The sequence below is a fragment of the Dendrobates tinctorius genome, unplaced genomic scaffold (genome assembly GCF_039654945.1).
Source record: "Dendrobates tinctorius isolate UK_male_01 unplaced genomic scaffold, ASM3965494v1 ptg000135l, whole genome shotgun sequence".
Classification (NCBI taxonomy): Eukaryota; Metazoa; Chordata; class Amphibia; order Anura; family Dendrobatidae; genus Dendrobates; species Dendrobates tinctorius.
The window spans coordinates 9,783,161-9,811,148 of record NW_027361803.1 but is presented as its reverse complement, the minus strand read 5'-3'; the positions used below and the strand labels follow the sequence as shown (position 1 = coordinate 9,811,148).

Below are 27,988 nucleotides of genomic sequence, written 5' to 3'. Positions count from 1 at the left end.
ATTTAGAATCGAACTACAAAACTTAATATAACTGTATCTCGCAGGAGGAAGTTCGCACAAACACACACATGGTATCATTCTTTGTAGTTTGTTGAGTAAAATAATTCAAGCCAAAATATGCAGTATTTCGGACACACCGTTTAGAAGGAATCCTTATCTCATTTTCTAGAAGTCCGAGAATCTTGAAACTTAGGGGTTTAGACAGCTGGCTTCATCGCCTACACCGTGATATGTTTATTATGTCTCTATGGTGTATGGTTTTTGCGGTACAGTCTCTTTAATATCACCCATAGCTGCATTCAAACCTCGTGGTTTCAGACAAAGAGATCTTTTCTACTAGCTTAATTAACATTCCTAGCTCACAGGAAATAGACTGTTTCAGTTTTCTCAGATGCTGGCAGAGCTGAAAGACTTGGGGGAAGGGGAGACTTCTAGAATTTTCTAGAAACATCTTTACAGTACATTACACCTCCCCCCTTAAGAGGGCGCTAGGGCGGCATTACCTGTCTGTAACCAGCCATGTGCACCTCAGCGGGTTCGCCCCGGCGGGACAACCCATCGGCATTGCCGTGTTCACTGCCCTTTTTGTGTTGTATAGTAAAGTCATACTGTTGAAGGGCAAGGCTTCAGCGGAGAAACCTTCCATTGGTTCCGGACACTGTGTGCAACCAGCTCAGAGGGTTGTGGTCGGTTACCACCGTGAAGGCGCGCCCGTACAGATAGGGCTGCAAACGTTGCAGTGCCCACACCATGGCCAGACACTCCTTCTCGATGGTCGAGTATGCCACTTCCCTTGGAAAAAGTTTCTGGCTCAGGTACAACACGGGGTGCTCCTGGTTCCCCGAGTAGACCTGGCTGAGCACAGCACCGAGGCCAAACTCGCTGGCATCGCTCTATACCAGAAACGGGCGACTGCTGTCGACTGCTCTCAACACTGGAGAGCTGCACAGGGCCGCTTTCAAAGCTTGGAAAGCCGCCTCACAGTCATCTGTCCAGTTGACTGTTTGGGGTAGCCTCTGCTTGGTGAGGTCAGTCAAGGGTTTTGCAAGGGCGCTATAGTCCTGTACGAACCGCCTATAGTACCATGCAGTGCCCAAGAAGGACTTCACCTGTTTCTTGGTCCTGGGGGTGGGCCAGGACACGATTGCGTCCACTTTTCCTGGCTCCAAACTCATGAAACCCCCGCCTACCCGGTGCCCCAGGTAGTGGACCTCGCGCATGCCCATCTGGCACTTTCCCGGCTTGATAGTCAGGCCTGCCTGATGAAGACGCTTGAGCACCTCCTGGAGATGCTGAAGGTGTTCCTCCCAGGTGGAACTGAAGATGGCGATGTCATCTAAGTACGCCACTGCGTACTCCTCCAGTCCCCGAAGCAGGTGGTTGACCATCCGCTGGAAAGTGGCAGGGGCATTTTTCATGCCGAAGGGCATGACTGTGGACTCGTACAGTCCAAAGGGGGTGATAAAGGTGGATTTCTCCTGCGCCTTAGGGCTCAGGGGAATCTGCCAGTATCCCCGACTCAAATCCATGATGGATATGTACCTTGCTTTTGCCAGCCGCTTAAGCAGATCTTCAATGCATGGCATCGGGTGGGCATCAGAGGTTGTGATGGCGTTGAGCCCCCTGTAGTTCACGCAGAACCGGGTGGTTCGATCCTTTTTAGGCACGAGGACTACAGGTGAAGCCCACGCGCTTTTTGACCGTCGAATCACCCCTAGCCTTAACATCTCATCGATCTCTTGGCGCATGACTTGTTGCACCGCCTCAGAGATCCGATAAGGTGTTCACCGAAGTGGGGCGTGATTCCCGCTGTCCACCTCATGAACCGCTAACTCCATTCTCCCAGGTCAGTTGGTGAACACGGCCCGGAAGGGTTCCAGGGCTTCCACCAACTGCGACCGCTGGGATACGGTTAGCAAACCACTTATCTCCATGTCCTCAATGGACCCATTGGCCTTGGCTTGGGCCACCAGGTTGCAGACCGGTAGGACGCAAGCTTCACGTTCATGGTGCGCCTTCAGAATGTTGACGTGAAAGGCCTTGCGCCTACCCCGAGCATGGTCAAGCGTGACCACGTAGGTGACCGGGTTAAGCTGTTTGTGGACTACGTATGGGCCTTCCCAGGCTGCCTGAAGCTTATACGTTGGTACGGGGACCAGCACCCTCACCTTTTGACCCACCTGGTAGGTCCGCTCCCGGGCGTTCTGGTCGTACCAGTGCTTCTGGTCAGCCTGAGCCTGCGTCATGTTGTCATGCACCAACTGCGTCAAGGTCTGCATCTTGTCACGGAAGCGCATGACATAATCCACGATGGACACTTCTGTGGGGTTTGGCTCATCTTCCCAGGATTCTCTTATCAACCCAAGGGGTCCCCTGACTCGCCTGCCATACAGGAGCTCGAAGGGGGAGAACCCGGTCGAGGCCTGCGGAACTTCTCTGTAAGCGAACAGCAGGTGTTGGAGGTACTGCTTTCAGTCGCGCCCTTGGGTCTCAACCAGCATGTGAAGCATCTGTTTGAGGGTACCGTTGAAACGTTCACACAAACCATTAGTCTGTGGGTGATACGCACTCGATACCAGGTGCGTCACCTGCATTTTCTCACAGAGAGCCTCCATTAGGCAAGACATGAATTGGGTCCCTTGATCGGTAAGCAGCTCCCTGGGAAATCCTACCCTTGAAAAGATGGTCACCAGTGCGTCAGCCACCTTATCTGCCCTGGTTGAAGACAGAGCTACTGCCTCTGGGTACCAGGTAGCGTAGTCTACCACGGTGATAATGTATCGCTTTCCGGAGCTGCTGGGGACGGACAGCGTTCCTACAATGTCCACCGCGATTCTCTGGAAAGGCTCCTCTATCACCGGCAAAGGAATAAGGGGAGCCTTAAGAGCAGACCCCGCCTTACCCACTTTTTGACAGGTGGCACAGTAGTGGCAGTAGGTCGTGACATCTGTCCCCATCTTGGGCCAATAGAAGTGTTGAGACAGCCGTGCCTTTGTTTTGCTGATCCCCAAGTGTCCAGCGAGTGGAATCTCATGGGCAATCCGCAACAACTCAGTTCTGAACTGTAGGGGGACGACTAGCTGTCTTTCCCTCAACCACTCCTTTTGAGGATCTCCAGGTACTGTCTCCCGGTACAACCTTCCTCGCTCTCAGAACACCCTCTCCTTATCAGACTCAGAGGTGGGGGTCTTGGCGAGACCTCTCAATTTCTCAAGGCTTGCATCTGAGTGCAGGGCCGCCTGGAACTCCTTGCTGGAGGCTGCCAGAAGTGACGTCAGGATACCTTCCTTACTGGGACCCTCTGGAACCGGCTCTGGGTTCACCTCTGGTTCAGTCTCTCCTGTAGCAGAAGAGGGCCCAGAAGACAGTGCGCTACCTGCAATCTGGGCACTCTGACTGCGTGTGACAGCTGCTATGTATGCTGTCTCCCTGGGGATTTCTACAGACCCACCAGCCGATGCTGCCCTGGGCTCTACCTCCCCATCCACCCCCAACACTTCAGGAGCAGTGCTACCTATGGGTCAGTTACCTTCCTCGGTGGCACTGGTCAGCTGCATGGCATTACCTTCCTCATGGTCCCCATGCACCTCCCCATTTCCTTGAGCACCGTTGCTTGCTCCTGCCAGGGGTTCCTCAGCCGTCTCACTCCGCAACCTGTGGACACATCTACCGTTTCAAAGAAAGGGTTAACAGGTTCAGTCGGCACAGATACATCATCATCATACCTAGGAAAAGAATAGTTATCAGATTGCTTTGGTACATTCACATCACCATCAGCATCATTCCTGGGGAAAGAATGGTTGTTAGTTGCATCATTACTCATCAAGGCATTAGCAGGTAACAAATTCAGTTTCCCATCATCATCATCATCATCATCATCAGGGTTAGCGTTACCCTTATTATCAGATTGGGGAAGGGTGTCAGGGACATAGTATGCAACCATCCTCCCCAAGTCAGTCCCCAATAGAACATCAGTGGGCAGGTTTTCAGACACTCCCACCTCCCTCAACCCGCTCCCAGCACCCCAATCAAGAAATACCCGGGCCACTGGCAAGGGACAGCGGGTACCCCCGATCCCGGTGACAGTCAGGGTTTTCCCCTCAACAAACTCTTCAGGGGTCGCCAGTCCAGGACGGATGAGGGTTCGTTCAGCCCCGGTGACCTTGAGGCCTGTAGCAAGACGGGCCCCCACCTGAACAGGTTGAACGTTGTCGTCAATCCTCCCAACCACACCTCCCACCAAAAGAACAGAGGCGTTGGGCCAGAGGCCTTGGCTGGGGGGTTCTTCGGCCTATCCGGACAGCTGTAAAAGAGGTGACCAGGCCGCTTGCAGTGGTGACACAGGCGACTGTCAGTAGTAGGCCTGGTGTTGGCAACAGGGACAGGGCCTCCGGAGGGACGGCCAGCTCGGGCATTGGGGTTGGTTGCAGGCTTACCCCCTCTCCAGCTGGTGGTGACTGGCCTCCGCGTCTCTGGCTTCCTGTTGGCCAGGATGAACTGTCGGACCTCATCTGGGCAGAGATGCAGGAACTGGTCTTTGATCATCAGGTCCCGTAGCTGCTCAAAGGTGTTCACTGACAGTCCATGGATCCACTGGTCAAAGTGGGTCCCGAGTCCTTGCACCACATTACTATAGCTATCGTGTGGACCACGTTGGAGGTGCCGGAACTTCTTTCGGTATAACTCAGGTGTCAGCCGGTATTTGGCGATCAGAGCCTGCTTTATGGCATCATAGTCATCATCGGCTTCTGGCGAAAGAGAAGTAAACGCCTCCAGAGCTTTGCCTTTTAGGCCTGGTGTCAAGTACCTGGCCCATTGGGCCTTCTCCAGCTGGTACTGTCGGCAGGCTTTCTCAAAGGCTCGCAGAAATGTGTCCAAGTCCCCGTCCTTTTCCATCACGGGAAAATGCTCTGGCCGGGGTTTAGGGCTCTGGACGCTGCTGGGCTCACCGCTTTGGGCTGTGGGGGCATTCCCACCCCGCTGGAGTACCTCCAGTTCATGGCCCCTCTGTGCCTGGCGCTCGGGTCTCTCAGCCTCAGTTTGGCGCTCGCGTTCGGCTCGGGCCTCCTGCCGATATTGCTGGATCAGCCTCACCTGTCCATCACTGTCTTCGGCGGGGAGTTCGTCCAAGGCCATTTACGGATAGGGGTTCACCCCACTCTGGTTGAATGTGGGGCCAGCGCCCATGAGTGAAGCCTCTGCTGCAGCCCCATTGTTACTTGAGCCCGCTTCTGCATTCGCTGGGCTCTGGTCGTTTTCCCGTTGCACCAGAGCCACGATCAGTTGGGCTTTGTTTTTGTTTGTGGTGTCGATCCGCCACACTCCGCAGAGGGCAATAAGAGATGCCTTGTTATGCTGCTTATACCACTCGGCTCCCATTGTAGCAATGGTTGCCAAATAAAAGATAGAAAAGAAAACCAGAAAAAAAAGGAGGGAATACTTGTAAGTACACACTAATATCTCAGGACTAGTAACCACTGAGTCTGCTCTCCAAAACCTATGAGGCAGGATTCCCATAGGACCGTGCAGGTTTTTAGTGAGAGGAATGATTGCTCAAACCAAATCACTAATGCTCTAGGATTATCCCACCGCTCTGCCACCAATATGTGACGAACAGCCCACCGCTGTTCGCCAATACGTGATGAACGGGGGTTCCGCTGCCACCAAAACGTGACGGACAGTGGACCCTCTGTCACCAATATGTCACAATCCCACCACTGACACGGGTGTATCAGCGGACGGAGGGACGCGACACACTGCCGGCACACGGCTATCACAGGCACAGTGGGGGCTTATCTTAGTTATCCCACCACTGGCACCATGTGACAAAAAATGCAGCAAGCTAACCTTGCTCTAACAATTTACCGCAGGGGGTTATTTTGGATGCTCCACCACTGATAACAACCTTCCAAGAACTGCGGGGATTTATGTATATCCCACTTTCTCAGTTCCACTTTGGAACTCGCAGCTCTCCGGCTCCCCCCTTACCCTCAGGTCAGTCAGGGAACTGCACCTAGGATAATTAGTCGCCGGACGGGCTGCTTGTTGTGCACGGCCAATTAGGCTACTGCAGTAAGCGAATTATCAATGCTGTGGCCGCAGCCCCCCCTTCAGCAATATAAGACCCTTCTGGACTGCCAACTAGCCGCAACAACCGTACACAATGTGCTGCCACCATCCACAGTTTACTTAATTCACAGTGTTAAATTAAGAGGGTCCGTGGAAAACCCCTTGAATTAGTAGCGATTATCTAAACAAGGCGTATAGTTCGTTTCTTAGAGCATGGAGACAAACTGATAATTTTACGATTTATTCCCAAAATGTGGGCAGTGGTTATACAGATAAAAAGTTGCTATAAAGTTGAGACATAAAATATGTACAATAGACAAGTATAAAACAAAATGGATTAAATGAAGAAAGTACACTCACATTGCTTATGAATCTTTAGGCATCCCATGTGGCTATAGGAGGGGGAGGGGCACGTAACCAAACGTCACCACTCATCGGCACGTCTCTCTGGCACGAGGACTTCAGCTGCTCTGAACTGGTTTTGCCAAGGGAATGCCTTATAGACTCTGCTGTGTGACATCACGGAAGGGGCAGTCTGGAGAGGGTCTGTCCCCTACTCTTGGATTTAGAATCAAACTACAAAACTTAATATAACTGTATCTCGCAGGAGGAAGTTCGCACAAACACGCACATGGTATTCTTTGTAGTTTGTTGAGTAAAATAATTCAAGCCCAAATATGCAGAATTTCGGACACATCGTTTAGAAGGAATCCTTATCTCATTTTCTAGAAGTCCGAGAATCGTGAAACTTAGGGGTTTAGACAGCTGGCTTCATCGCCTACACCGTGATATGTTTATTATATCTCTATGGTGTATGGTTTTTGCGGTAGTCTCTTTAATATCACCCATAGCTGCATTCAAACATCGTGGTTTCAGACAAAGAGATCTTTTCCACTAGCTTAATTAACATTCCTAGCTCACAGGAAATAGACGGTTTCAGGTTTCACAGATGCTGGCAGTGCTGAAAGACTTGGGGGAAGGGGAGACTTCTAGAATTTTCTAGAAACATCTTTACAGTACATTACATAGGGTATACAGTGTAGTGTATATCGTGTATACAGTGTAGTGTGTATATAGTGTATATAGTGTAGTGTGTGTATAGTGTAGTGTGTGTATAGTGTATAGTGCAGTGTGTGTATATAGTGTATACAGTGTAGTGTGTATATAGTGTATACAGTGTAGTGTGTATATACAGTGTAGTGTGTATATATAGTGTATACAGTGTAGTGTGTGTATATAGTGTATACAGTGTAGTGTGTGTATATAGTGTATACAGTGTAGTGTGTATAGTATATACAGTGTAGTGTATATTGTGTATACAGTGTAGTGTATATTGTGTATACAGTGTAGTGTGTATATAGTGTATACAGTGTAGTGTGTATATAGTGTATACAGTGTAGTGTGTGTATATAGTGTATACAGTGTAGTGTGTGTATATAGTGTATACAGTGTAGTGTGTATATAGTGTATACAGTGTAGTGTGTATATAGTGTATACAGTGTAGTGTTTATATAGTGTATACAGTGTAGTGTGTATATAGTGTATACAGTGTAGTGTGTATATAGTGTATACAGTGTAGTGTTTACATACAGTGTAGTGTGTATATAGTGTATACAGTGTAGTGTGTATATAGTGTATACAGTGTAGTGTGTATATAGTGTATACAGTGTAGTGTTTATATACAGTGTAGTGTGTATATAGTGTATACAGTGTAGTGTGTGTATATAGTGTATACAGTGTAGTGTTTATATAGTGTATACAGTGTAGTGTTTATATAGTGTATACAGTGTAGTGTGTGTATATAGTGTATACAGTGTAGTGTGTATATAGTGTATACAGTGTAGTGTGTATATAGCGTATACAGTGTAGTGTGTATATAGCGTATACAGTGTAGTGTGTGTATATAGTGTATACAGTATATTTCTCACCTCCGCTCTGGTTGAATCGCTCCATCGCTATCCTCACAGCATGTCTGATTACAGCCTCATTCCCTTTAGCTCTCTGTGTCTCTTCCTCCCAGTATCCTTCCCCCATTTTCTCCATCCACTGGACCTCGGGTCGGTATCTGCCGCTCTCCGAGTTATAATTCACAATCTGCCGATCATCCACATATCCAACGATAGAGAACTCCGGCAGCCCGGACCCCGGAGCTGAGACCCCCGTGTAATAATACCGCAGAGAGTGACTGTCTGAGAGAGACACAGAGTGTTACATGTCACACACACAGGACCCTGCAGTCACAGGAGGAGACACATGTAAACCAAAGACAGAAACATGATTAACCCCTTAAGCACCAAGCTACTTTGTAGGTTAATGGCCAGGCCTTAATTTTGAAGTCGGACCGCTGTCACTTTATGTGGTTATGATGACTCTGGAATGCTGATTCTGACACTGTTTTTTGTGACATATTGTACTTCATGTCAGTGGTAAAATTTCTTTGATATAACTTGCATTTATTTATGAAAATAACGGAAATTATTAAAAAATGTTGAAAATTTTGCAATTTCCAAACTTAAATTTTTGTACCCTTAAATCAGAGAGTGATGTCACACAAAATAGTTAATAAATATCATTTCCCACATGTCTAGATTACATCAGCACAATTTTGGAAACAACATTTTTTTTTTTGTTAGGACGTTATAAGGGTTAAAAGTTGACCAGCGATTTCTCATTTATCCAACTAAATTTTCAAACCATTTTTTTTTTTAGGGACCTCACAATAGAAGTGAGTTTGAGGGGTTAATATAACAGAAAATACCCGAAAGTGACACCATTCTAAAAACTGCACCCCTCAAGGTGCGCAAAACCACATGCAAGAAGTTTATTAACCCTTTAGGTACTTATCAAGAATTGAAGCAAGGTGGAAAGAAAAAATGAAAATTTAACTTTTCCCCCAAAAAATTTTTACATCACACACAATTTTTTTTTAATTTTGTCAAGGGTATGAACCATAATATTTGTTGTGCAATTTCTCCTGAGTACACCGATACCCCATGTGTGGAGGAAGACCAATTTTTAGGCGCACGGCAGTGCTCAGAAGGGAAGGAGCATCGTTTCAAGGTTTTGAATGTCAAATTGGCTGGAATTGAAATTGGACGCCATGTCGCGTTTGGAGAGCCCCTGATGTGCCTAAACAGTGGAAACCTCCCACAAGTGACACCATTTGGAAACTAGACCCCCCAAGGAATCTAGATGTGTGGTGAGCACTTTGAACCCCCAAGCTCTTCACAGAAGTTTATAACGTAGAGCCGTGAAAATAAAAAAAATCATATTTTTCCACAAAAATGATCTTTTTCCCCCAAAATTTTTATTTTCACAAGGGTAACAGGAGAAATTAGACCCCCAAAGTTGTTGTGCAATTTGTCCTGAGTACGCTGATGCCCCATGTGTAGGGGGGGAACCACTGTGATTGCCTTACTGCGATCTTCAGGAGGCAGAATGAACAAATCCACAAAAGGTGAAGATTTGGTTTTATTTTTTACACCGTTCCTTGTGCGGTATTAGTGATTAGGCGACTATTCCTCGGGTCGGTGCGATTACAGTGATATCAGATTTATACCTTTTTTCGTGTTAAGATTCTTTCACCCACTAAAAGACGCTTTTTTTTTTTAGAAGAATTTTTTGCATCACCGTATTTTGAGAGCTATAATTTTTCCATATTTCGGCCGACAGTCATGTGAGGTCTAGTTTTTTGCGGGATGAGCTGACGTCTTTATTGGTAGCATTTTCGGGCACATTTTTTGATCGCTTTCTATTCCGATTTTTGTGGAGGCAGAATCAATAAAAACCTGCAATTCAGGAATTGTGTTTTTCTTGTTTTTTTTTTTTTTTTTTTTCTCTCCGTTCCGCGTGTGGTAAAATTGATAAGGCAGCTTTATTCTTCGGGTCACAATGATTACAGCGATGCCTCATTTGTATGTACCGTATTTTTCCGACCATAAGACGCACTTTTTTCCTGCGGGATCAGATCTCGTCCCGAGATCTCAGGAGACGAGATTCAAATCTCGGCAACGAGATCTCGGGACGAGATCTGAACCCGCGCATGCGCCGTCCCCGGACCGGCGGCCATCTTCCCGGAGGCCACCAACGGTTGTGCGGGGGCCTCCAGGCTGCGAGGAAATGCCGGCGGAGCCGCCGCCCCTGCACCGGAGCACAGCCCGCTGCCACCACCACACCGCAGAGCCCAGCTGCCCCAGCACAGCCCACTTGCCCCAGCCCAGTACAGCCCACTTGCCCCAGCCCAGCACAGCCCACTTGCCCCAGCACAGCTGCCCCAGCCCAGCACAGCCCACCTGCCCCAGCACAGCCCAGCTGCCCCTGCCCAGCACAGTCCACCTACCCCAGCACAGCCCACCTGCTCCAGTACAGAGCCGCCACCACCACACCAGCCTGGACCACTGAATGACCTCTGTGACCACTCCTCCACCTGTGCCGGATCCCTTCCCAGGTAAGCTGAATTCGGACTGTAAGACGGACCCCCATTTGACACATTATTATTTTTTTCCCTATTTTCCTTCTTAAAATTGGGGTGCGTCTTATGGTCCGGTGCTTCTTATAGTCCGAAAAATACGGTATCTGTATGTCGGCTTGTTTTTTGCAGGAGAATATGGCGCATTTAGTGATACTATTTTTATTACCATTGAAGGGGTTAACTAGGGTGACACTTTTATAGATGGGAATTTTACGGATGCAAAGATACCAAACGTGTACTTTTTTGTTTAATTTTTTTTTACATAAAAATGTGTATTAGGGGATTTTTTAAATTCTTTTTATTATTTATTAACCTCTTTATGACCGGAGCTGTTTTCGTTTTTCGCTCCCTTTCTTCCCAGAGCCATAACTTTTTTTTATTTTTCCGTCAATATGGCCATGTGAGGGCTTATTTTTTGTGGGACGAGTTGTACTTTTTAACGACACCATTGGTTTTACCATGTAGTGTACTCGAATTGGGAAAAAAATTCCAAGTGCGATTAAATTGCAAAAAAGTGCAATCCCAAACATTTTGTTTGGCTTTTTTGCTAGGTTCACTAAATGCTAAAACTGACCTGCCATCATTATGATTCTTCCGGTCATTACGAGTTCATAGACACCAAACATGTCGAGGTTCTCTTTTATCTAAGTGGTGAAAAAAAAAATTGCACCATTTTCCAAGACCCGTAGCGTCTCCATTTTTCGTGATCTCGGGTCGGGTCAGGGCTTATTTTTTGCATGCCGAGCTGACGTTTTTAATGATACCTTTTTGGTGCAGATCCGTTCTTTTTATCGGCTGTTATTGAATTTTAATGCAATGTTGCAGCGACCAAAAAAACGTAATTTTGGCGTTTTGATTTTTTTTCTTGCTACGCCGTTTAGTGATCAGGTTAATCCTTTTTTTTTTATTGATCGGGCGATTCTGAACAAAGCGATACCAAATATGTGTAGGTTTGACCTTTTTTTAATTGTTTTATTTGATTGGGGCGAAAGGGGGTGATTTAAACTTTTAGGTTTTTTTTATTACAGCATTGCTATGAACGCCGACCACAGGGTGGCGCTCATAGCAATCTGCCATCAACAACCATAGAGGTCTCGGGTTGTTATCGCAGCACGTCGCTGAACCCCCCCCCGATCACGTGACGGGGTCGGCGATGCGCGTATTTCCGGCCGTGCGCTGGAAGCTCTAGTTAAATGCCCGCTGTCAGCGTTTGACAGCGGGATTTAACTAGTTAATAGGCGAGGGCGGTTCGCGATTCAGATCTCTCCTATTGCGGGTACATGTCAGCTGTTTATAACTGCTGACATGTCGCGGCTTTGAGGTGGGCTCATCAAAGGGGGGATACTACCAGCTGACGTACTATTCCGTCAGCTGGCAGTAAGGGGTTAATTTTTTTTTTTACTTTTTCTTAATTTACCTAGTCCCTTTATGGGACTTTCGCTTTTTTTTTTTTTTTTTAATTCGGTTGATGGTATAATACATTGCAATGCTCCAGCATGTATTATATCTATGGAGAAAGCTTCTGAGACCATGCTGTGAGCTGTGAGCATGGTCTCAGAGGCTTTCCGTAGCTGGATGACCCGGGGGTTGTCATAACGACCCCGTGTCATCATGGCAGAGATCGCGCCCTGCGATTACATCGTGGGGACGCCGATCAGAGGGAGCCCCCGACCCTCTGCCTCCCCCCTGAACGCTGCGATCGCGCCCGATTGCAGAAAACAGGGAGCTAACAGTCAGGGGCGGGCGCGGACACCACTCCTGGCTGTTAGTGCAGGAAGCTCAGCCACCGGCAGCGCTGAGCTCCTGCACTGACTGGGCTGTGACCAATCACAGCGTTGTGAGTGCGGGGACCAATGGCAAGGGTCCCCGCACATCTTCCTCTCAGCTGTCAGTGACAGCAGTCGGCACGAACTGTCAGTGTGTTTACACGCAGTGACAGTTTAAATGCAGGACAGACATAGTCAGTCATAGTGCGGGAACTGATATCCTGCCATGACGGACTATGTCCATCCTTGGACGATAAGGGGTTAAATACCCTGCAGTAAATAAATAGCATTGTGCTTGAAAATAATATATGGTACTCAGTTAATATGTTTTTTGGATAAAAAAAATAATGCGTAAGCCATCCCACCACTCCACGGTGACCGTATTTGGGACAGTCCTAACTCGAATATTAAAAACCTTGTCAAGTGACATTCATGTGGACAAGGGCTGAGAACGACTGAGCCCAACTAGTGGACACAGCCATGGGAGACCACAGCAATATAATGCCCAGCTCACAGGAAAGGCTGCACCATTATATGCACATGATGCAAACAGACAGCAAAAACTCGAAAGGTATGAACTGGGATATTGTCATGTCGGACACTGTTCGCACCAGGGTGTCTGGCAGACAGCAGTAATATCCCATCCTACCACTTTGTTGTCAGCGGCGCTGGTTGGTCTTCTGATCCGGCTTGGATTGGGTTAACCAGGTTGTCATTCTGGCTGAGGTCTTAGCCACGCCCTCTGTCTTTAAATTTTCCTGCGTGACTATGGGCGTCGCCGACTATAGCTCTTGCCTTGTGCTAGCGATACCGGTCTGGAGTGGTGGTCTAAGGAGCATACTGTTTCTGGTGTAGTATATTCCGTTGTTGCCATTTTGCCTCCCTGTGTTGAATTATTTGGTTGTCCTTGCACATTATTGTATTCCCGTGTGTACGCGGTGTGGTGCATTTCCTTTATCCCTGTCCATACGTATTTGTGGGGTTTGGTCTCCTCACTGGGTGGAGGGTGGTGGGTTCAGCTTAGGGCTGGACAGGAGACAAGGACAGGGTGGAGGCCCAGGCAGGCACACCTTCAGTGTAAACCCTGGGTTGAGGGACAGACATGGTTTCCCCTAGTCTGAGGGACACCGCAGGGGCCCCGGGGTTTCAGCCTAAAGTTACCTAGGCTGCCCATGACATTATAGTCGGCCCATTAAAAAAAAAGAAAAAAAAAAAAAAAAAGGATTATTTACCATGGATCCTATAGTCTCCATAACCAAGCAGCTGGAGGCTCTGTCCATACAGGTCACTGAACTGAGGGGGGCGGTCCAGCAACAAGGCCTGTCAGTTCCTGCTGTGCAAACTGAGGCAGCAGTCAGGGCAGCTGAACCCAAGTTACCTCTTCCTGAACGATTTTCTGGTGATCGCTGTAAGTTCATTGTATTTCGTGAATCCTGCAAATTGTATTTTCGTATGCGTCCACTCTCCTCAGGAAATCATAGAATCGTAGAGTTGGAAGGGACCTCCTGGGCCATCTGGTCCAACCCCCTGCTCAAAGCAGGATTCGCTAAATCATCCCAGTCAGATGTCTGTCCAGCCTCTGTTTGAAGACTTCCATTGAAGGAGAACTCACCACTTCTCGTGGCAGCCTGTTCCACTCATTGATCACTCTAACTGTCAAAAAGTTTTTTCTAATATCTAATCTGTGCCTCCTCCCATTCAGTTTCATCCCATTGCTTCTAGTCTTTCCTCGTGCAAATGAGAATAAAGTTGATCCTTCTAAAATGTGACAGCCCTTTAGATATTTGTAGACAGCTATTAAGTCTCCTCTCAGTCTTCTCTTTTGCAAACTAAACATTCCCAAATCCTGCAACCTTTCCTCATAAGACAGGGTTTGCAGACCGGTCACCATTCTGGTCGCTCTTTTCTGAACTTGCTCCAGTTTGTTGATGTCTTTTTTAAAATGTGGTGCCCAAAACTGGACACAATATTCCAGATGAGGTCTGACCAAAGAGGAGTAGAGGGAAATAATGACTTCACGTGATCTAGACTGTATGCTTCTGTTAATACATCCTAGAATTGCATTTGCCATTTTTGCTGCTGCATCACACTGTTGACTCATATTCAGTCTGTGATCTATTAGTATACCCAAGTCTTTTTCACATGTGCTGTCACTTAGCCCTATTCCTCCCATTCTATATCTGCTTTTTTCATTTTTATTGCCCAGATGTAGTACTTTGCATTTCTCCCTGTTAAAAACCATTCTGTTAGTTGCTGCCCACTTCTCCAGTTTATTTAAATCTTTTTGAATCCTCTCTCTCTCTTCTCTAGTATTAGCTATCCCTCCTAGCTTTGTGTCATCAGCAAATTTAATCAGTTTACCCTCAATTCCTTCATCTAAATCGTTGATAAAGATGTTGAACAATACAGGGCCCAGGACAGAGCCCTGTGGTACCCCACTTGAGACATTCTTCCAACTGGATGTGCAGCCATTTACGACCACTCTTTGGGTCCGATCACTAAGCCAGTTATGAATCCACCTAACTGTTGCCTTGTCCATTCCATACTTAGTCATTTTTTCAATAAGGATTGTATGAGAGACTTTGTCAAATGCTTTGCTGAAGTCAAGATATACTATATCTACAGCATTTCCTTGATCCACCCAATCAGTGATACCATCATAGAAGGAAATTAAGTTAGTCTGACATGACTTATTAGTTACAAACCCATGCTGACTCTGTTTAATCACTTCATTCTTATCCAGGTATTGACATACATGTTGTTTAATAATTTGTTCAAAGATCTTTCCTGGTATAGAAGTCAGACTCACCGGCCTATAGTTGCCTGGGTCCACCTTCTTCCCCTTTTTGAAGATAGGAACAACATTTGCTCTTCTCCAGTCTTCTGGCACTTCTCCTGTTCTCCAAGAATTTTCAAAGATTATGGAGAGGGGTTCAAAAATTTCTTCTGCTATCTCCTTCAGTACTCTTGGGTGTAATTCATCTGGACCTGGAGACTTGAATTCATTTAGGTTAGCTAAGTGTTTCCTCACTATCTTTCTGTTTATAGATATCCTGGATTCTTCTATTCCCTTAATAGGACAGTGAATAACAGTTGATGTTACATTTCCTTTCTGAGAGAAAACAGATGCAAAATAGGAATTTAAAAGTTCAGCCTACTCAACATCCTGTCTTACCATTTCATCATTTTCATCCTGTAAAAATCCTATAGCATCTTTGACTTTTCTTTTACTTTTGACATATCCCCAAAATCCTTTAATATTGCTTTTGACATCTCTTGCAAGCCTCAATTCATTTTCAGCTTTAGATAATCTGATTTGTGCCCTGCAGGTTCTGCAGACAGCATTATATTCTTCTTTATAAAATGGAAAGAGGGAGGCATATCTAAACATTTTTTTCTTCCTTTTTAGCATGTGCTTAAGTTCTGTGTTCATCCATCCTGGTTTCCTTAAATGCTTCCTGTTCTTCCCTCTTTTTGGAATTGTTAACAATTGTGCTTTGAGAATTTCATTTTTCAAGATTTCCCATCCTTCCTGGACATTTTTGTCTTTAAGGATATCCAGCCATTGGATCCCTCCAATTCTCTTTCTGAATCCCTTAAAATCTGCCTTTCTGAAATCTAACCTTGACGTCTGAGTCTTCACAGGTCTTCCGCCTCTAGTTATCCAAAATTCTAAAATAGCATGGTCGCTACCTCCTAGGGTCCCAGCCACTTTTACCTCCTCAACCATTTCCTCCCTGTTTATAAGGATTAGATCCAAGGTAGCAGTTCCCCTTGTTTTCTCCCTTACCTTTTGGAAGATAAAGTTGTCAGCAAGAGAGGATAAGAATTTCCTTGACCTGTTAGTTTTGCCTGAGAGAGATTCCCAACAAATGTCTGGATAGTTGAAATCTCCCATGACAACTATGTCATATTTTTTGGAGAACTTGGCCATTTGATGCATAAAGAGTTCATCCATATCTTCATTTTGCACAGGCGGCCTGTAGTAAATGCCTACAATGGTGTCCTTTCCATTGTTCTGTCCTTGTATTCTTACCCAAACAGTTTCCACAGAACTCCCAGTCTCTGAAGCTTCAATCTCTGTGCAGATATACGCGTTTCGAACATACAATGCGACACCCCCTCCTCGTTTATCAAGTCTGTTTCTTGCAAATAAGTTGTATCCTTCTAGTCTTGTATTCCAATCATGTGTATTGTCCCACCAAGTTTCAGTGATTCCAATGACATCATATTTCTTTTCCTGTGTTAGTAGTTCCAATTCTCCTTGTTTGTTGCCCATGCTTTGTGCATTAGTATAGAAACATTTTAGTTTGTGATTGGTTTCTCTTTCTCCAATATTTTTATTAATTAGATTCTTTCGTCTTTGTTCTTCCTTTCCACTTCTAATAGCAGAGTTCTCAATAGCATTTGTCAGGTGTATGGCTTTTTCTGGTCTTTTGCTTCCCTTCCCATGTTTTTCTAGTTTAAAGCTCTCCTTACAAGTGTAGCAAGGCGACTTCCAAATACATGCTTTCCAGTCTTCGTAAGGTGCACCCCATCTCTAGCAAGTAGTTCATCGTATAAGTAGTTCACTCCGTGATCCAGAAATCCAAATCGTTGCTGACGGCACCATCGACGTAGCCAGTTGTTCACCTGCAGAATCTTATTCCACCTCCTTGTTCCATGGCCATCCACTGGGAGGATGGGAGAGAAGACCACCTGCGCTCCCAGTTCTTTCACTTTCTTGCCTAAGTCTTCAAAGTCTCTGCAGATGGTTTCCAGGTCGTTTCTTGCGGTGTCATTTGTCCCCACATGTAGTAGCAGGAATGGGTAGTCATCTGTAGGTCTGAAGAGTCCTGATATCCTGTCAGACACATCTTTAATTTTTGCACCTGGAAGACAGCACATTTCTCTTGAAGTTATATCCGGTCTGCAGATAGCGGCCTCTGTTCCTCTCAACAGGGAATCCCCCATGACCACCACTCTCCGTTTCTTCTTCACAACATTTTTCTTTCTCCATCCAGGAGGACTCTGAAGGCGTACAAGGTTGCTGTTTGTTGGCAAAGTCTTATCCTGATGTATTTCTTCATCGTTTTCCTGCGTGAGAGCCTGGTACTGGTTTCTGAGCAGTATGGGTGCTGACTGCCTCCTGATCCTCCTGCTTCTCTGGGTCACATGTCTCCATTCCTCTGTTTCTTCAGGTGCACTTCGAATTTCTTCTTTCTGTAACATGAAGAGATAATTCTGCTCTGTCCAAGAACTCTTCACCTTCCTTAATGATCTTCAACGTAGCTAACCTCTCTTCGAGATTTTGCAACTTTTCCTCCAACAGGGACACAAGCTTGCATTTGTGGCATGTGAAGTTTGGCTTTTCCACTGGTAAATCTGTGAACATGTAGCAAGAAATGCAGCTCACCAAATGGCTCCTGGCCTCTTCCATCTTGAGATTTCTTAAAAACGATGAAAGATGAGCCGATTTCCTCTTTTCAGCTGCAACGGCCAAAACCCAGTGATCGTTGAGCTCGCGGAGACTCTTCACTTATCCCAGAAGGCACTGGGAATATGCAAATGATCTCCTCAAGTCTCTTCCCCTGGTTTTTCCGATTTCCTCTTTTCTGCTGCAACGGCCAAAACCCAGTGATCGTTGAGCTCGCGGAGACTCTTCACTTATCCCAGAAGGCACTGGGAATATGCAAATGATCTCCTCAAGACTCTTCCCCTGGTTTTTGAGGCTCAGCATGTGGGCTTGGTAATCTCCTTACTGAGTGGTGATCCACAAGCATGGGCTTTTTCACTACCTTCTGATTCACATGCATTTGAGTCAGTAGACTTTTTTTTCCCGCTCTTGGTTTAATCTATGATGATCCAGACAGACTGGCGTTAGCAGAGTCTAAAATACGCTCTCTACTCCAGGGTGAGCGACTGGCGGAGGATTACTGTACTGAATTTCGTCGCTGGGATGTGGACACTCAATGGAATGACCCTGCTCTAAGGAGTCAATTTTTGCATGGGGTTTCTGGAAGGGTTAAACAAGCTCTGCTAATGTATGAGACTCCCGCCTCTCTGGAGGCTGCTATGGTGCTTGTAGTACGCATTGATTGCCGCTTTCGTCAGAGGTCGCAGGAGACATTGCCTGTGGGGGGAGGGGCAGTTTCTGGTGAGGTTGCCTCGGGTGAATCCGTGGAACCTATGCAGATCGCTGGTATATCACATACACATAATAACAAGCATAAATGTCCCTTGCCCAGAAAGCAAGGGGTCTGTTTTTTTTGTGGCAAAAAAGGACATTTTATTAATGCTTGCCCCCTGGTACCTAAGAAAGACGTCCCGGCGGAAAACTGCTAGGCTCAGAGGGTCTGGAGGAGTCTAGTCTGAGCCTTTGCATATCCTCCATGGTGGTCTCCCAGTGTATGCTCCCTGCCAAGGTAGTAATCGGGGGCCAAGAGCTGTCAATTACTGTATTTGCAGATAGTGGTTCAGCTGCTAATCTCATTGATGAAAAGTTTGCGCGTACAGCGGGATTTAAGGTGGAAACGCTGCCTAATCCTATCCGGGTGGTTACCATCAATGCCTCCCCTCTCTCACAAGGGGAGATTAAAGAGTTTGTGGCTGATGTAAAACTCCACATTGGGGTCCTACACTCTGAGCGGGTAACATGTAAGGTGCTCAGTAATTTACCTGCTCAGGTAGTTCTGGGGTTTCCATGGTTGTCTATGCACAATCCGGTGATTGATTGGAAGACCCAGGACATAATCCAGTGGAGCAGATATTGCCAGGAGAGTTGTCTGGCCACGTGTATCTCCGTAGTGACTCCCAGCATCCCGGAGCCACTGCTGGACTTTGCTGATATATTTTCTGAAAAAGGTTGTTCAGAGCTGCCACCGCACCGACCCTATGACTGTGCTATTAGGTTAAAACCGGGAGTTAAGCTACCGAAAGCCAGGATATTTAATATCTCAGGTCCTGAGAGGCAAGCTCTCAAAGAATACATTGCAGAAAGTCTAAGTAAAGGGCACATCAGGCCCTCATCATCTCCATTGGCGGCGGGGTTCTTTGTCAAGAAGATGGTGGATTACGCCCGTGTCTGGATTTCAGGTAACTCAACCAGATTACGGTTCGTGACCCATACCCGATGCCACTGATACCCGATTTGTTCAACCAGGTGTCTGGTGCCAAATGGTTTTCCAAGCTTGACCTCAGGAGGGCGTACAATCTCATAAGCGTCCGTCAAGGGGATGAATGGAAGACGGCATTTAATACCCCTGAGGGTCATTTTGAGAGTTTGGTGATGCCATTTGGGTTGACGAGCGCGCCAGCAGTGTTTCAACATTTCATAAATGATGTCTTTTCTCATCTGTTGGGGAAATTTGTTATTATATACCTTGATGACATTCTTATTTACTCACACGACCATGATGCACACATAGAGCATGTTAGGCAGGTATTGCAGTTGCTCAGGGAGAACAAGCTCTATGCCAAGCTTGAGAAATGTGTATTTGTCGTCCAAGAATTACCTTTTCTGGGTTATGTAATTTCCGCCGCAGGGTTTAAAATGGACACCGCTAAGGTGCAAGCGGTGCTGCAGTGGGAACGGCGTGATAATCTCAAGGCTTTTCAGCGATTCCTGGGCTTTTCCAACTATTATAGGAAATTTATTAAGAATTTTTCTATGATTGCTAAACCGCTCACTGACATGACTAAAAAAGGTACCAATTTTTCTGACTGGTCTGAGGCTGCTGTGCGCGCGACTGAATTCCTGAAAAACAGTTTTGCTTCAGCTCCCATCCTGGTTCAGCCTGATGTCTCCCTACCATTTACTGTGGAGGTGGATGCATCCGAGGTTGGAGTGGGGACGGTACTGTCTCAGGGTCCATCCTTGGGCAAATTGCGTCCGTGTGCCTACTTCTCCAAGAAGTTGTCGTCTGCCGAGCGTAATTGCGATATTGGTAACAGGGAATTGTTGGCCATCAAGTTGGCATTTGAGGAGTGGCGACACTTCTTGGAGGGGGCTGTCCATCAGATTACTGTTATAACAGACCATAAAAACCTGCTTTATTTAGAGTCTGCTAAACGCCTGTCCCCCAGACAGGCTCGCTGGGCGTTATTCTTCACCCGGTTCAATTTTTTTGTGACATACCTACCAGGTTCTAAGAATACTAAGGCGGACGCCTTGTCCAGATGTTTCCCGGGTGGAGAGCTACGTGAGGATCCGGTGCCTATCCTCCAAAAGGGTGTTGTGGTCTCGGCTCTCACAACAGAAGTTGAGGCAGAGATTGCTGAGGCACAGGAGGAGGTACCGCCGGATCTGCCTCCTAATAAATCGTTTGTGCCACTACACCTACGCTTAATGGTGTTAGGGGAACATCACGATACTGTCCTGGCGGACCACCGAGGGGTTAAGAGCACTCTGGAACTTGTATCACGTCGTTTTTGGTGGCCCAAAATCCGGCAGGACGTGGCCTCATATGTGTCAGCCTGTACCACGTGCGCATGGGCCAAGACACCATGCTCCCGTCCTGCTGGCACGTTACATCCTCTCTGTGTGCCCAGTAAGCCATGGACTGAGATTTCCATGGATTTCATTACGGATTTGCCCTCCTCGGCTGGGAACACGGTCATTCTGGTAATAGTTGATCGGTTGTCTAAAATGTCGCATTTCGTTGCTTTGCCATCTTTGCCCAATGCGAAGACCCTTGCTCAGGTATTTATTCGTGAGGTGGTCAGACTTCATGGTGTCCCGTCTGACATTGTATCTGATAGAGATACACAATTTGTGGCAAAATTTTGGAGAGCTTTTTGTTCACGCCTAGGGATTAAATTGTCTCATTCATCGGCTTTCCATCCGCAGTCGAATGGGCAGACTGAGCGTATGAACCAAAACCTGGAACAATACTTACGCTGTTTTGTGTCTGACAATCAGGAAGAGTGGTCGGCGTTTCTTCCTCTGGCTGAATTTGCAATAAACAATCATTGTCAGGAATCGTCTGGGGAATCTCCCTTCTTTTGTGTTTATGGTCAACATCCCCAATTCTGTACCTTGCGCCAAGGGTGCTCGGCGGGCGTCCCTGAGGAGGACCAGTTGGGATCACAATTGTCATCCGTTTGGAGGAGAGTAAAGCAGCGCTTGCTGAATGTAGGTTCTAGGTACAAACGTGTGGCTGACGGTAGACGCGTGCCAGGTCCGGACCTGTGTGTGGGTGATTGGGTGTGGTTGTCTACAAGGAACATCAAACTCAAAATACCATCGCTTAAGTTGGGTCCCAGGTTCATTGGTCCATTTAGGATCTCCGCAATTATCAACCCTGTGGCATTTCGTTTGGAGTTACCTGCCGCATACAAGATACATAATGTGTTTCACAAGGCGTTACTTAAGAAGGCCGTGGGTGCTGTTGATGTTTCTCCCGTGCCACCACCTCCCGTCTTGGTGGATGGCACGTGTCCAAGGTGGTTGACTCTCGGGTAGTGCGTCGCACTCTACAGTACCTGGTCCACTGGCGTGGCTATGGTCCAGAGGAGAGGACTTGGGTGCCGGCGTCGGACATACATGCGGACCGACTGGTTACGTTTCATCGCCGCCATCCGGACAAGCCGGGTCCTCGACATTGTGAGGTTCCTGGGGTCCCTCGTAGAAGGCGGGGTACTGTCATGTCGGACACTGTTCGCACCAGGGTGTCAGGCAGACAGCGGTAATATCCCATCCTACCACTTTGTTCTCAGCGGCGCTGGTTGGTCTTCTGATCCGGCTTGGATTGGGTTAACCAGGTTGTCATTCTGGCTGAGGTCTTAGCCACGCCCTCTGTTTTAAAATTTTCCTGCGTGACTATGGGCGTCGCCGACTATAGCTCTTGCCTTGTGCTAGCGATACCGGTCTGGAGTGGTGGTCTAAGGAGCATACTGTTTCTGGTGTAGTATATTCCGTTGTTGCCATTTTGCCTCCCTGTGTTGTATTTGGTTGTCCTTGCACATTATTGTATTCCCGTGTGTACGCGGTGTGGTGCATTTCCTTTATCCCTGTCCATACGTATTTGTGGGGTTTGGTGTTTGGTCTCCTCACTGGGTGGAGGGTGGTGGGTTCAGCTTAGGGTTGGACAGGAGACAAGGACAGGGTGGAGGCCCAGGCAGGCACACCTTCAGTGTAAACCCTGGGTTGAGGGACAGACAGGGTTTCCCCTAGTCTGAGGGACACCGCAGGGGCCCCGGGGTTTCAGCCAAAAGTTACCTAGGCTGCCCATGACAGATATAAGGTGGTGTGCATGCTGAGTGTAAGGGCACGTTCACACCGGACACTGAACAGAAAAAAGAAAGACAGAAACATAATGATTAAATATCCTGCAGTAAATAAATAGCATAGTGGATGAAAATAATAGGATACACCTGGATGTACAGGATACACGCTTATATACCGTGTATAAGCCGAGATTTTCAGCACATTTTTTTTGTGCTGACATCGCCCCCCCCTCGGCTTATACACGAGTCACTGCTGGCAGGGGAAGGGGGAGCAGCAGGGGCTGTGGCACAGAGCCACAGCCGCCAGCTAACAGAAAACATCATACTCACCCTTGAGGTGTCGTCGCTGGATCGGATCTCCATCCCTGCACCTCGTTGTTCCGGGGCTGGCAGCTCTTCCTGTGCTGAGCGATCACGTGTTACCGCTCAATAAGGTAATGAATATGCACGTATCTCGACTCCCATAGGCATGGAGCGCATATTCATTACTTTAATGAGCGGTACCACGTGACCGCTCAGCACATGAAGAGCTGCCGGCCACAGAACAACAAGGTGCAGGGATGGAGATCCGACCCAGCGATGGCGCCAGGAGGGTGAGTAGAACGGGGGGGGGCCGAGCCATACACGATGGGACAGGGGAGCTGAGGAATGCGAAGCAGGGGGAGCCACACATACCAGGACAGGATGGGGGGGAGCCACATATCAGGACAGGATGGGGGGAGCCACATACCAGGACAGGGATGAGGGGTCAATGCAATCCCGGCTTAGACTCGAGTCAATAAGCTTACCCAGTTTTCAGTGGCAAAAGTAGGTGCCTCGGCTTATACTCGGGTCGGCTTATACTCGGGTATATATGGTATGTAGTTTTCTTTCCTACACTGCAGAAGATGAACCACAATCTCCCACCATCCGGCTGTGGATATCAGGAGGTCGGTAGAATAAATGAATAGAAGAAATATCAGAAATGTTTTATGACCTCAGTTGTCGGCCCTGGCTGACCTGAGGTGAACTGATGAGCGTGGGAAAAAAATGCAGAAACTTTCCCACGCTCAGTAGTTCATCTCCAGGCAGCCAGTGAGGCTGCGCAGAGATGAACTAATTCATTCTGGCAGTAGTTTACAGCGGGCTTGTCGCATTAGCACCTGTCCCAATGTAAACCACTTAACCCCTTCTGATGGATTGCAGTGGGGGACCTGACTGACCAGCGGAGAGGTAAGTATATTGTTGCTTTTTTGTTTTATTTTTGTTACAGGTTCATGTTTTTTTATGGATTAGCAGAGGAATAAATATGGTCAAAAACTTGGTGCCTTTATTTAATTAAAACAATTTTAATTAATGTCTGTTTTTTAACCCTTTAATAGTCTAGGGTAAATAATGGATAGGTGTCTTATTGACAACTCTCCATTATTAATCGGCTTAATATCCCCTTTCAATAGCAAGGTGACATTAACCCTTTATTACCCCATATCCCACCTCTACACGGGAGTGGGATGAGTGAAGATAAGTGCCAGAAAAGGCTCATCTTATAGATGCGCCTTTTTTTGGGGTGTCTGGGGGCAGATTTTTGTAGCCAGGGGGGCCAAAAACAATGGTCCCTCTCATTAAAATCTGCCCTCACTCACTGGCTTTCCCTCTCTGGTGGAGCAAATTGCGTGAGAGCCCACGCAATTTTTTTCAATGAATTAAAGGGTTAACACCTACATGTCCCAAATTTTACACACATTCCCTAATCAAATTATTAGTCAAAGCCATATAAAAAACTAATTGAAATAAAATGGTTTACTGTTTGTAAACCATGTGTCATTTCATGTCGGGTTCCGTAATGTTTTCACAGAAGCCGACAATTGATTTAACGACTTTTATTCAATCTTACTGTGCAATATAAATAAATATGTATAAATTATACATACATATCATATATACATATATAAAAGATTATATATATATGTCGGTGACAAATATAATTAGCTATTTAGTATAGTGTTGCTGACTAAAAATTATAGGGGGACCCCACGCCATTTTGTTCCTGGAAATAATCATTTTATTTATTAAATGCATGTCCATAATTTAGAACAACACTAGACTAATTGTATTTGGCACTAACGTGTGTGTATATATATATTTTTTAGTATGTTTATATTATATATGATATGTATATATAATATATATTATATGCATATATATTCTCTATATCTTCAATATAATATATGTATATTATTTTATGATTTTGTGTGTATACATATTTATATGTTATATATACTGTATATATTATCTAATATATAAAGCTCAAAGTGTGTATTTATGTATATATGTGTGTGTGTGTGTGTGTGTATGTCCGGGATTGGCATCCGCACAGTCGCAGCTACAGCCACAAAATTTGGCACACAGTCACACGCAGGGTGGATAAAAATCAATGTTTTTTAAAAAAATAAATAAAAAAAAAAAAATCTGATTTTTTTTATTTAAATCGGATTTTTTTCAATAAACTGCTTTTTGGAGGAAAATATTTTACCATCCAAAGGTTCTTCCATCATGAGATAAAGCGGAGTTGTTTAACTCAGTAGAATAAAGGCTGTATATGTGTAACATTCACAATGCCATGCTCTTCCAGAGGTTTCTGTAGGATTAGTGGGCAGTTTCTCTCCTATATTATCACAGACGCTCGCTTTACTTACGCACTTCTCAAAACTGAATTTGACTCCGCAGAGGTCCCAGCCTCTTCTTCACAGCAAAAATGTTACAACATGAACAGAGGTGAGAAAAAGACCTTAATCCTATTGTTCTACAAACCTATGAATACAGAATCAACCCCTTCAGTGCCAAGTCTAAGAAGTTAGACAATATGTTTCTGATTGTTTGGAGTGGAATAGATCTGCACAACACAAGAAGAATGTGAATCTAAGTGTGAGGAGGAGGAAGGGCAAGCAGACAAGAAAATGAAAGTGAAACTTTGAGCACAATACTGCAGCATAGCCACAGACAGACAAGTCTGGATCTGTTTGTGTGTACGATCTGAGGTTTATTACATTCTTTCCTTATAATGGCAGCAGGCCGTAAAAGAGACCCAGTTTGGGAATATTTTAATGAAGCTCCTTCGCCTATCGGTAAGGCAGGCATGCGTGCAAAATGCAAACGATGCAACAAAGAGATGCAAGGCCTGGTGGCGCGAATGAGGCAACATCATGAGAAGTGCGGTGATGAAGATGACCAAAGAAACACTTCTGAACAGGCAGGATCTTCAGGTTGGTAAACATTTTTATTGAATCCTATTTCTAAAGACTGAACTGTCATGTGTGAGAAAAATTATATTTCTTATTATTACTGCATGTTACTGTCATTTGGTACAGTTATGAAGAAAAACAAATATTCCTTTTGGGGCAGGGGCAGTGATGTGTTGTGTACAATAAGCAGAAATTGTATAAACAATAAAATAACAGCATTGACTTTTTTTGTTTAGGGGAATTCATGGATTCTGGAAACTATCCACCTCCAAGATCACCATCATCCTGTTCTACAGTTTCAGAGTTATCCATCCAGGATAGTGCTTCATTAGCAGCAGCATCATCATCAGACACCCACAGCCACATATCACCATCACCCAAAAGGAAGAAAAAACATTTACCTCCTGGAACCACCATAGATAGGTTTGTGATAAGAACTAGCAGATTAGAAAAAGAGTTGATTGATAAAAAAATTGCCCAGTTTATTTATGCAACGAACTCTTCTTTCCGTCTGACTGAGAACCCACATTTCATTAATATGGTTCAGTCACTGAGACCAGGATACAGTCCACCCAGCAGAGCTGATGTTGCAGGGAAACTGCTGGATCAAGTGTATGACAGAGAAATGGAGCAATGTGCAACAGCTCTGGAGGGTAAAATTGTTAACCTAAGTATTGATGGGTGGAGTAATGTCCACAATGATCCTATTGTATGTGCTTGTATAACAACAGAAGGTAAAGTCTTCCTTGCACAAACAACTGATACGTCAGGAAATGCACACACAGCAGAATACTTACAAGAAGTGGCAGTAAAAGCTATAACGACATGTGAACAAAAATTCAAATGTCTAGTACGCAGTTTGGTCACTGACAATGCTGCAAACGTATCCAAGATGAGAAGAGATTTAGAAGAGCAGGGAGGGAATACAAAGCTGCTAATAACATATGGTTGCAGTGCTCATTTGCTGCACCTCTTAGCCAAAGACTTAAGTGTTCCAGAAATAAAGGCTAATGTTGTTGAAATTGCTAAATACTTCCGTAATAATCATTTTGCTGCAGCAGCTCTGAAAAGGATGGGTGGAACCAAGCTAACGCTCCCACAAGATGTTAGATGGAACTCTGTGGTGGACTGTTTTGAGCAGTATATCAAAAACTGGCCTATTCTGATGACACTTTGTGAAGAAAATCGAGATAAAATAGATGGCACTGTCACGGCCAAAATCCTCAACATTGGGCTTAAGAGAAATGTTGAACATATGCTGAGCTTCCTGAAACCCATCTCTCAAGCTTTAAACAAAATACAGAAAAATAGCTGTTTTATTGCGGATGCTGTTGAAATTTGGAAGGAACTGAGTGAACACTTAAAAACAGAACTCCACATGGACAGAATTAAATTACAAGCAGTAAACAAACGAATGGGACAAGCACTGACTCCAGCTCATTTTTTGGCAAATATTGTCAATATCCAATATCAGGGTCAAAACCTAAGTGCTGAGGAAGAGGAGTTAGCTATGACATTATCCAGCAATCATCCATCTTTAATGCCAACTATAATAAACTTCAGAGCTAAGGGGGAACCATTCAAGAAATATCTGTTTGCTGAAGATATTTTAAGGAAGGTCACACCAGTAAACTGGTGGAAGTCACTTAAGCGCTTGGATTTAGAGACTGTTCAAGTAATGATTTCACTTTTAACAGCAGTAGCTTCTTCTGCAGGCGTTGAAAGAATATTCTCTTCCTTTGGACTCATTCATTCTAAATTGAGAAATCGGTTGGGACCCAATAAAGCAGGAAAGCTTGTTTTTCTTTTCCAGATTATGAATAGGAACAAAGAAGAAGATGATGATGATGAAGATGACGACAAGTGAGCTACAGAGGACAGCAGGGACAGTAGTATTTAAGTTTTTCATGTGTCGGCTGGGCTGACAGTCTAAGTTTCTTAAAATATATATATATTTTGTTTAGCCAAATTAGTTAACAAACATGGATGTTTGTTTAAGCAAATAACTTATGCTGTAATGTTGTTATTGTTTCAGTTGAATAAATCTATTTAAATTGTTATTAAGTTCAGGATTATTTTAGCAAGTAGCAAGAACTAGTTTAGGTAGAAACTTTGATTTAAATCAAGCCTTACTGACTAGTGATTTAAATCGTGATTTAAATCAGTTAGATTTAAATCAAATCCACCCTGGTCACACGTCTAGACCCCGAGAGCGTCCTAGGCTATGTTGTGAGGCGAAATTTTAACCCCGCGCA

At 45.6% G+C, this 27,988-nt stretch overlaps 2 protein-coding genes across 4 annotated transcripts in view; both read right to left on the bottom strand.

The window, feature by feature from the left end:
* Positions 1-27,988, bottom strand: part of LOC141048423 (class I histocompatibility antigen, F10 alpha chain-like) — a 300,218-nt gene that overhangs the window by 97,430 nt on the left and 174,800 nt on the right. For all 3 annotated transcript variants that reach the window (XM_073543976.1, XM_073543979.1, XM_073543978.1), the window contains exon 2: positions 7,998-8,258. In XM_073543976.1, the coding sequence (XP_073400077.1) occupies positions 7,998-8,258 (261 nt within the window). The remainder of the gene's footprint in view (positions 1-7,997; positions 8,259-27,988) is intronic.
* The window catches only part of LOC141048425 (class I histocompatibility antigen, F10 alpha chain-like), a 299,540-nt gene that overhangs the window by 269,679 nt on the left and 1,873 nt on the right, over positions 1-27,988 (bottom strand). The window lies entirely within an intron of this gene.